Source organism: Brienomyrus brachyistius, chromosome 11, assembly GCF_023856365.1.
Source record: "Brienomyrus brachyistius isolate T26 chromosome 11, BBRACH_0.4, whole genome shotgun sequence".
Lineage (NCBI taxonomy): Eukaryota > Metazoa > Chordata > Actinopteri > Osteoglossiformes > Mormyridae > Brienomyrus > Brienomyrus brachyistius.
Genome location: NC_064543.1, coordinates 25,341,693 through 25,351,789, shown reverse-complemented (window position 1 = coordinate 25,351,789; position 10,097 = coordinate 25,341,693). Strand labels below are relative to the sequence as shown.

Sequence of the window (10,097 nt, the reverse complement as noted above, 5' to 3'; positions counted from 1 at the left end):
AATTAACATGGCCCTAAAATTGTAGGGCTCATACTCTAACACACCACGGACTGTGATAAGAGCAACATTAAACATAAAACAGCAAGTTTTAGTTTATTTTTTATGTAGAAGAAAAACATTACACCTGTCTAAAGATCTATTAGTTTGCATTTCATTTAGAATTTGTTTTTAAATACTGTAATATATTTGGAAGAATTGCAATGAAAGTGCAATGGAAAAAAATATAATTCAGTGTTGCTTTGTTTTGGGCAGATTGCAGTGATTTGACAGGAAAACCAGTTTAGGTGAACTTCCTTTGACATTGCAGTCAGAATCACTTTATTTCGAAAGTGTGTTACATGTATGAGGAAATTGGTTTATCTTAAGGTGCAGCTATGTTTTAAATCCTGAAATAAACTAACAGGGTCAATTAGTATGAGGCCTCTGGCTAACCCATACCCAAAAATTAATTTTGAAGGGTGTTCAAACTTATAATTTTACTCACTGGCTACATACCTGTCGACAAGTCCATCCATCCATCCATCCATCCATCCATCCATCAATTTTCTATACCAATTTGTCCTGTGCAGGGTTATGGGGGTCTGGAGCCTATTCTGAAAGCTACACACGCAAGACAGGGAATAACCCAGGATGGGGCGCCAACCCATTGCAAGGCTCACTCACACTCTCACACTGGTCATAGGTCCTTTCCCTGATGATACCACAGTGTTTGGGTCTCATCAGAAAGATTTATGAGTCAGCTTACAGGAAAGAAGTGGAGTAACTACCAGACTGGTGTACAGGCAACAATCTGTGTCTGAACCTGGACAAGATGAAAAACACAATTACTGGTTTCAGGAAGGCCTGTGCTGACCACTCCCCACTGTACATCATGGGATGAGAGATTGAGACCTTCAGAAGCTTGGTGTTCACCTGACAGATGATCTCACCCAGACCCTCAACACAATCTCCCTGGCCAAGAAAGCACAGCAGCGACTGCATTTCTTAAGGTTTGCTTCCCATCCCCCATCCTCACCACATTCTACAGGGGAACCATTGAGAATGTCCTGACCAACTGTATCACATCCTGGTTTGGGAACTCCAATGTCCCTGACCGCAAGTAACTGCAGAATACAGTGAATACCGCAAAGGAAATTATTGGGACCTCTTTCCTGTTCATCCAGGACATCTTTCATAAGCAATGCATCCGCAAGGTCCTCAGCATTGTGAAAAACTCTTCCCATCCACTGCATGGGCTGTTCACCACCTGACAAGAGATACCACAGCATCCGGACGAGCTCCACCAGACTTTGTAACAGCTTCGTCCCACAAGCTGTAAGACCCCTGAACTCCTCCTGTGCACTATGTGGTCCATGTCCTACCACGAAGTTTGCACTCGTGTATTTAATTTGCACTTTTCTGCTGTAATTGTGTACATACATCGTTCATCTTCATCGCTGCACTTTCGACTGGCGCCCGTATGGGAGCGCTAGTGAGAAATGGCTCACCGTTTTTAATAACGATCCCGAGCTTCTTTCATCTCTTTTCCCAACAGCCAACGACTATAACATGAAAGGCCAGTGAGTTCTCTGCGGCAGCGAGCGGCCGGACTTACCCGGTTTTATCTTAGCTGCCCGGTAATGCTGGGTATTATATTTACGCAATAGATTAAAAAACGTCTTTCAGGTTAAGTAAAAATGGCGAAAAGGCAAACAGAAAGACAGGCTATAGAGCGCATTGCGACAGACACTTTAAAACAAGAGGAAACCAAACCGAAGGAGGGATATGTCCCAAAAGGTACCGGCTGCTCTTTTTAAAGTTGTAATCGGTCAACAGACGCCATGTGTATGACATGCATTATTTTAGGGTGGCTTACGTTATTAAACTGACAGGCAAACAAAATGGCAAGTTATATTGATATGGTTTTATGGTTGTGTCAGTCTATCTAAACAACCAGGTAATCGTTTGCTAATTTGTATATGTTTCAGGTGTCTTTAATTTGAAGTATTATTTTTCCTTGTCACATTCAGTAAATTGTATGAACTTGTCCGGTGCCGTCTAGCGGAGTGTGGGGTTCCCCGCTTGATTCTGGTTCTTCGGAAGATTTCTTCCTCTTTAGTAATAATTGCAACAACAACAATGATAAATACAATTATTATTATTGCTTCTACGTAGTGACTGTGTATTTTTGTCTGGTCGGCTGCGTGTAAAAAGTTAGCTCTTATTTGTATGTTTGGCCGACCTAAATGATCTTATCTCTTGGCGTTATGTCAAACGAGTTTCGAAGAAAACGATGTGATTCTGTAAAATTAAAAGAAATTCTTTTTAGACCGGTAAATACGACAAAATAAATTTACAAAATTTTGGTAATCTCGGGCAACGACAATTAAATTAAATATTGAGTAATTCTTCGTCACCTGGAGGAAAAAGCTTCAACTACTCCTATGTTCTGTGTCAACAAGTGATGCAAATTCATGCAAGGTGTTGCACCGCAATTAAACATACATCAGAGTCTAAATTTGTGCTTCATATCCTTATTGTCAGGGGCCCCCAGACAGTCCACGTTTTGCTCCCTCCCAGCTTCCCACTCTCTGGGGGCCCCCGAGGACCAGGTTGAGAAACACAAGTCTAAATGTTGCAGTGATATTTATGTGGTTCTGCCATTGAGCTTTGAGAGTTTAGAATGATTTGATTTCTCCCCTCCCTCTGCCTTCCAAGGCCTGTCTTATTCTGGCAGGGGCTCTGCTCGGATGTCGCTTCTCCTTCTGGTCTCCATATTCTCCTGTGCTGCCTGTATCATGTACCTAGTGTACAGAAATTTCCCACACATGAGCGAGTAAGTACCACAATATTCCACCCTTTGTATATATAGTAGTTAAACAGTTGATTTTTATTACTATTTGCACTTTCCACAACCCACTACCCATATTCCATACGGTATGGGTGCACATAGGCATTATTATTTATTATTATTATTTGCTCTATCTTTTTATATTATTTTTATTTTGTATTCTTACTTGTATTTTTTATATTCTTTACTCTTGTAAACTCTCTCTTGCTGGCTGTCTGGAGCTGCGTTAACACGCAAATATCCCCACTGTGGGATCAATAAAGTCCTATCTTATCTTATCTTATGTTGATTTGTCAGCCATGTGTGAATTTAGCTTGCCCTGCTGTGTTCAATTTGATGACAATCAAATCTGATTGCAGTTTGCTTAAGCTTTAGTTAAAAAAAGAAAATTTAATCTCCCAGCTGGACTTAGTTTTCTTTTAATGATCTGACTTTGTATTTGTTTTTATTTTTATTTTCTCTCTCCAGTGCTCCAATGTACAGCACTTTGTATCAGCTATGGTTGACTTAGTCTTTTATAAATAAAGATGTTATGCTACCCGGGTTCGAGTCTCCGCCTCGGTCACATGTGTGTGGAGTTTGCATGTTGTCCCCATGTCGTCGTGGGGTTTCCTCCGGGTACTCCGATTTCCCCCCACAGTCCAAAAACATGCTGAGGCTAATTGGACTTGCTAAATTGCCCGTAGGTGTGCATGCGTGAGTGGATGGTGTGTGAGTGTACCCTGCGATGGGCTGAGCCTCCATCCCGGGTTGTTCCCTCCCTCGTGCCCATTGATTTCAGGATAGGCTCCGGACCCCCCGCGACCCAGTAGGATAAGCGGTTTGGAAAATGGATGGATGAATGGATGTTATGCTATGCTTAAGCGGAGCAATATGGCATGTAAAATTTGCTAGGTATGAGAAACATAGTTTCTTTGGCTCCAGGCTAGATTTAATCTCCTTTATCTTCCTGACTGGCCTCTTCACAATGATGCATGTATCCCTTATGGGTCAGTCCATGCCAAATCAACCAGGGGCTCCATGAGCATCATTCCTGATTTTGATGAAAACTTGGTATTTTGATCCTTATAGGGAACACTGCAAATTTCCCAAGTTTTATTGAAAAATTTTGATGCAGTCCAAAGTTATGACCCTTTCAAATTTGGGTGCCACGCCCCTTTTTTGCACTCGTGAATCGCGCATGTCATTTGTACGGGTTTTCAGGAGACTATATCTTCATTTCTAAGTTTAAAATTAAGCTCAGGGGAAGCACTTCAAAGTTATGGACCTGCAAAAATCAGTTTTTGGTTCACTTTTTTCGGATTTTGACCCCAAGCTGTGGGGTCACCACCATACCTACATCCAATGTTCTTCTATATTTTTGTTATTTGAGGAAGATACTGTAAGCAGATGCAAATTCATTCTAAATAACCATTTATTCTTTGATATATTGCCATCTGAAAATGGTCACAGGTGAGAAATTCCCTACAGGACCCCCTACTTCGGGGGCGAGGTTGACTGTGTAGATAGTTAGTGATGGGAATGAAACTTATACAGATGAAAGAAGCATATCTGAACTGTAAATACTATCTCAACTCAATTCCTTCAATATAAACTCCCAGGGTCAAATATGTCTTTCCGTTCAGCTGCCAAGAGGTCAATTTTGGGAATACCCCTCTTGAAATGTGAATCTCATGAGAAGGAGCACTGTCAGACAGAGATACTTAAATCAGATCGTAAATTTGAAAAACGTACTAGTAGCATCATTGAATTAATGAGAAGCCATGTTCACAGTTCTTAGATATTCTTTGGTCAATCCATCCGGACTAACACAGTTCCTGTGACAGGTCAGTGCACAGTACAGTTGAGCATATCTGAACTATAAAGGCTGAAAATAACTATCTCAACTCAACTCCTTCAGCATATAGTATTCCAGTCAAAAAATGAGCATTTGGCATGCATGAGCCCCACCCCCTGCAAATAGCTTCCAAGCAATATGGCCCTTTGCATTCAATACATCTATGAACTAATGCTGGTTGATGCTGGTTGATTTTTACACTAAATCAAGGTATTAGGTAGGCAACTACAACTGAGTTAGGTGCCAAACATGGGGCCTAGACATGGTTTTCATTACGACTGCCTACCATGGTGTTGACAGGTGTGGCTTGTTAGGGAGTCAATCCCAGAACAAACATTCTGTTAAGGTTTTCAAACTGCCAACTTTCAAAATAGTTTAAAATATTGTTATAACATAGTCTACTATGGTAAAAATAGGTCACACTGGCCAAGCCTAGGTAAGAATTATTAGCCTAACTCCAATGAAAACTGTTATGTCATGTATGTAGTCCAGTTGGTACATTGGCTTGTTAAGGAATGTTTCACATCCTGGATAAGTATTACTAAGAATGATGTCAATTCCAAGAAAAGGCCTAATTGCTGTACATTCAGTTTCTTTCCTAAGACACAAGGCAGTCATTTCATTAGTGAGTTGACTTCCCAATAACCAACATGGATTCAGTTGACATGGCTGGTAATTCCTCCCTGGATACCTGCTCCATTGGAAACTTCCCGAAGCACTGACCTGTCACAGGAACTAATGACAGATTCTGAAAGAGCAGGGAAAAGTATACCAGGAGAGCAATTTTCAGGTCTCTAGCCTGCTTAGAAGATATAGTCTCCTGAAAACCCTTACAAATTATATGCGTGATTCGCGAGTGCAAAAAAGGGGCGTGGCACCCAAATTTGAAAGGGCCATAACTTTGGACTGCATCAGAATTTTTCAATAAAACTTGGGGAATTTTCAGTGTTCTCTATAAGGATCAAAATACCAAGTTTTCATCGAAATCAGGAATGATGCTCATGGAACTTTTCTGGACATTGTTTGATTTGGCACGGACTGACCCTTATGTGTTTCTTAGGTCTGTATTGCTTTCAAATCTATATGTTTGTTTTATAGCCATGTCTTAGGTAGAATATGCAATTTGTATTCCATTCAGAGGAGTTCCTCACACTGATCTATGACCTTTTTTCTCCCGTACAGTGAAGAGTGGGAAAAAATGAAAATTCCCAAAGACATGAATGATGCCAAAGCCTTGGGCACAGTTCTGTCCAAGTACAAGGATACTTACTACACTCAAGTATTGATAGCCTATTTCACCACATATGTCTTGTATCCTTTGTAATATGAAAGCATACTAAAGTGTGCACTGGCTTTGATTTACATTTGTTTTCCTAAATTAACTGAGAGACTTGATTGTACAGTTAGAGCTATTGATGCTCCCTGAAGCAAAAGTTAGACCGTCTCCCCTGTGTGATATGTTGAATGAAGTATTTCCGAGTAATTTGTTACTAATTACTAGTTACAGAAGATAAGTGTGTGGATGTGTCCCTTGGAGCTAATGTCATTGAGGGTAATGGGCTTATTTGGATGTCTGTGAACACGTATTTTTGGTGTTCGATCAGCTTGTAACTGGGATAACATTGGATGTTTTTTGTTTATGCAATCTCTCTTCACTGTTTGCAGTTTTCAGAAGCAATACAAATAGTTAAGTAAATCAGTACTCTTCATTAATTGGTGTATAAGGTAATTTTAGTGATAATATACAACATGCAGCTTGTGTGTTTCTCAGGGACCACTGGGTACATTAATATCTGGTTTTTTCCCCCACAACTTTTTTTTAAACATATGAATGAAAGATACTTTGGCTGAGGACCCAATAGCAGATAGCTTAACTGAGCAGGAGAAGGTGGTCGGGGTCTTTTTTGCCCCTGAGAACAGCAGCATTCAACTGAGGGGGCTGTATCATTCTCATCTCTGTGGGACAGCAATAATCCTACTTGACTGGCTTCAGTCTCTCTTCAATGTACAATGAAATCACCCAAGTGGTGTTCAAATCAGGATGCAGCGGTTTTGTGGGAATTGTCTTGAAGATTTTCAAAAGTCATCCGTGCAGTTTTATTTCTATGGTATGCTGTATATGACATTTATAATTATATATACATGGCCTTTTCTGTACATCTATGAAAACCTTTTTTTTTTTTTTTTTTTGTAACCCTGCTGGTATTGGCCTTAATTCTGTTGCCATAGCCTCCAGACCTTTGCCATCCCTGGCTCCATCTTTCTCAGCATCCTGTCAGGCTATCTTTACTCCTTCCCACTAGCATTGTTCCTGGTTTGCTTGGTAAGTATGATACTATGCCATAATGGATTTAAATAAGAACTTCATATCATTTTATGTACTTCATGCCCCTTCTGATCACGTCTCCTGTGCTTGTAGTGCTCTGGACTTGGAGCCTCTTTCTGCTATATGCTCTCCTACTTGGTGGGCAGACCTGTGGTCTATAAATACCTGACGGAGAAGGCAGAGAAGTGGTCTCAGCAGGTAAATATCGGTCAGTCAGGATGTACCTGGGAGACGCTGACGATGACTTGGAGTTTGATATGGTGTGGGGGGTGAGGGTGTCTGAACTGGCAAGAGTGAGTATGAGAATCTGGCCAACCTCTGAAGAGCTAAATAAAAACGTTTGTGCCATCAGGGCCAGTAAAAAGCAGACTGTTGTTTGAAGTGTCCTTTGAAGCACTGGTGTCAAACTCAATTCAATAACTGAAATGAGTTCCATATCCCTGTTTTAAAGAGTGCTCCCCAGAGAGCAGCACGATGACAGAGTAGGGCAAATGAAAAGTGGATGGAAAGGGGGTGTGCTGGATTTATAAGACAAAGTGGGAGCATCATCGCGAAATTAAATGCGGCACAATCTTTTTTTTTTTTTTTCCCTTCAATTTTGTTTTAATAATCATTGGAAGCCAAAATTATAATTGTAATTTAACTGTCCAGCCCTATGACAAGCTACATTCTGAATCTTTTCATTAAGATGTTCCCTCCCTCTGGCTCTTTTGTGCAGGTAGACAACCACAGAGAGCATCTTATTAATTACATCATATTCCTGAGGATCACTCCCTTCCTTCCCAACTGGTTTATCAATATCACATCCCCCGTCGTTAATGTGCCTTTAGGGCTCTTTTTCCTTGGCACATTCCTAGGTAAGGATTAAGACCAATTAATGCTCATTGATGTCACATTAATTTAACTACAGAGCCCCCAATATGTGTGTAATAAGTGACACGTAATATGTGAGATATGTCAATATCAACAAATGAGATTAAGTTTACACTTGTTCACATAATCGCCTGGTTATACCACCTCCTGTACTAGGGACTTTGGTCCTGCTCTTGCAAACTCCATATGCAGTGCATGTTCTCCCAGTGTGGTATATATTGTGTATGTTTGTCCAGTATAAATGAAAGCTGATGTACTGTTTGACCGTGGTACCAGTTGTCCTCTCTGGCGTTGTTGGTTTTTCTCTGCTACATTAACCTGTCACTGGGATCTGAAACCCCATTTCCATTCTTGCAGGAGTGGCGCCTCCATCTTTTGTGGCCATCAATGCCGGGACCACGCTGTACAAGCTGACCACAGCAGGGGAGGCTGTGTCCTGGAACTCTCTGCTGCTGCTGGCTGTACTTGCCCTTCTCTCCATCCTGCCTGTGTGCTTCCAGAAGAAGCTGCAGAAGAAACTAGAATAGTCTGTCCTTGTTTGAGGTTCAGAGCACATTTTCTGAAGGTTTCTGTCCTTCACCAGCCTCACATGCCAGATGAGGTCGCCAGGCAAAGTCCAGTGCTCAGGTCCATAGTGCACTAAAACAGCTATTTTCACTACAAAGGCGGCCATTACCTCGAGTCTCCATGAAAATTAATCTGCTTTTTCCATAGTCCAAGGTTTTATCTTTCATTTTTATTAATCTAGATTGGAACAGTGTGTTTCAATTATGGGAGACAAAACTTTTAATAGCTCAATTTCTGTTTTGTTCTATGGAATTTTAATAATACTCTGACTAAGCAAAGCACCTCCTACAGCAGGGGTCTCCCAACTCTGGTCCTGGAGAGCTACAATCCAGTAGGTTTTCTGTCCTACCCGGCTTCTGATGAGCTGCATCTGCTCTCAGGTAAATACCAGGAACAGGTGTGGCTCATCAGAAGCCAAGTGGGACAGAAAACCTACTGGATAGTACAGTAGCTCTCCAGGACTGGAGTTGGAGACCCCAGTCCTACAGGCTGCTGATTTTTTAATTTTTTAATTCTAAGTTGTGCCTTAGAATGTGTGCTACGCTGGTTAACTATGAATGTTACTATGACGTACATCTGTTAATATTACATAATTTTTTGTCAAATTTATTTATTTTGAGGTACAACAGTAAAAATATAGAATTACAATTGCTTAATCTGTGTTGCTTATCCATCCATTGTGTCTTCATGAATCATTGAAGGTATAACTTCATACTGTTCACCATTACCTTATATCAAATTCCAATTTTTTCTCTTGGTATGTGATTAATTGAAAATGTGGTAATGATCAAGGTACTTGTATATGGCAGTGTCATGAAACCTCACTGCTGCTAAATGACTGGTGTAAAACAAGATCCACTGCCTGCTTTCACATAGTGCACTTGAGATAAGGAAAAATAGCACAGGTAAAATATCTTTTAGAATAAGGACCGGTTGATTTGAAAAAATCTTTACTGCAATTTTAAAAGTTAAAACTCTGCTATTTCTCATTTTTCCAAATGGGGCGCAGTAGTGCAGGAATATTGTATACGCCTCACTGTTTCATTAAGATTAGTCCTCACTGGGCAGACGTTTGTTGCACTGTAGTTTTTGGCATTATTTTAATGTTTGTTAGTTTCTGGCCTTTCCCACGATTCCACTTTTTTGGGGAAGTCTTTGTCCTGCACATCCCGACCCTTCCCAAAGGTAAGCTTCTTATTTTTTTGATATGTGACCCTCCAGCACAAAACCGTACGGAAGTCGTATTTTTAGATATTTTTTGAGGATTTTTTTGTGCTCTTTCATTTGATGCCATAATCCTAATTTCTAATTTTTAACCCAAGTGTACAGTTTTATGCTGGAGAGTCACAATATCACAAAGAGCTTTGTTTTTGCTCTCGAGCAGAGCACGCGGGGAACGGTGACGTTAGCGCCGCGAGCGCCAGAAACTGCTTCGCGCTTAGATCTACGGTTCTTCGCGCGACCACCATCGATAATCAGCGGACGAGGAACGTGCGGCTCGCGCCCGGAGCGCTTTCCTGACGCGCGCCCCCGCCCACTCTCTGTGCAGTACGGGCGGCGCTTTCCCCCCCCCCCCCCCGGGCTGTGTTAGACAGCACGTGTCGCTGAACTCGGGGGTTACCTTCCCTCATAATAATAATAAATAAAGTGTTTTTGGTATGGTA

General features: G+C 41.1%; 1 protein-coding gene across 1 annotated transcript; it reads left to right on the top strand.

Annotated features, from left to right (window-relative positions):
- Positions 1-1,511: 1,511 nt before the first annotated feature.
- LOC125751905 (transmembrane protein 41B-like) lies at positions 1,512-10,097 on the top strand. The gene is made up of 7 exons (XM_049031324.1): positions 1,512-1,776; positions 2,698-2,815; positions 5,850-5,978; positions 6,897-6,990; positions 7,087-7,191; positions 7,712-7,850; positions 8,224-10,097. The coding sequence occupies exons 1-7, from the start codon at positions 1,677-1,679 to the stop codon at positions 8,391-8,393; spliced, it is 855 nt and encodes a 284-aa protein (XP_048887281.1). The 5' UTR covers positions 1,512-1,676; the 3' UTR covers positions 8,394-10,097.

Excerpts from the sequence above, each read along its gene's own strand:
- LOC125751905 (XM_049031324.1), top strand. The coding sequence starts at position 1,677 with ATGGCGAAAAGGCAAACAGAAAGACAGGCTATAGAGCGCATTGCGACA. Across the intron at positions 7,192-7,711 it reads CAGAGAAGTGGTCTCAGCAG|GTAGACAACCACAGAGAGCA; the intron begins GTAAATATCGGT and ends TCTTTTGTGCAG. Across the intron at positions 7,851-8,223 it reads TTTCCTTGGCACATTCCTAG|GAGTGGCGCCTCCATCTTTT; the intron begins GTAAGGATTAAG and ends CCATTCTTGCAG.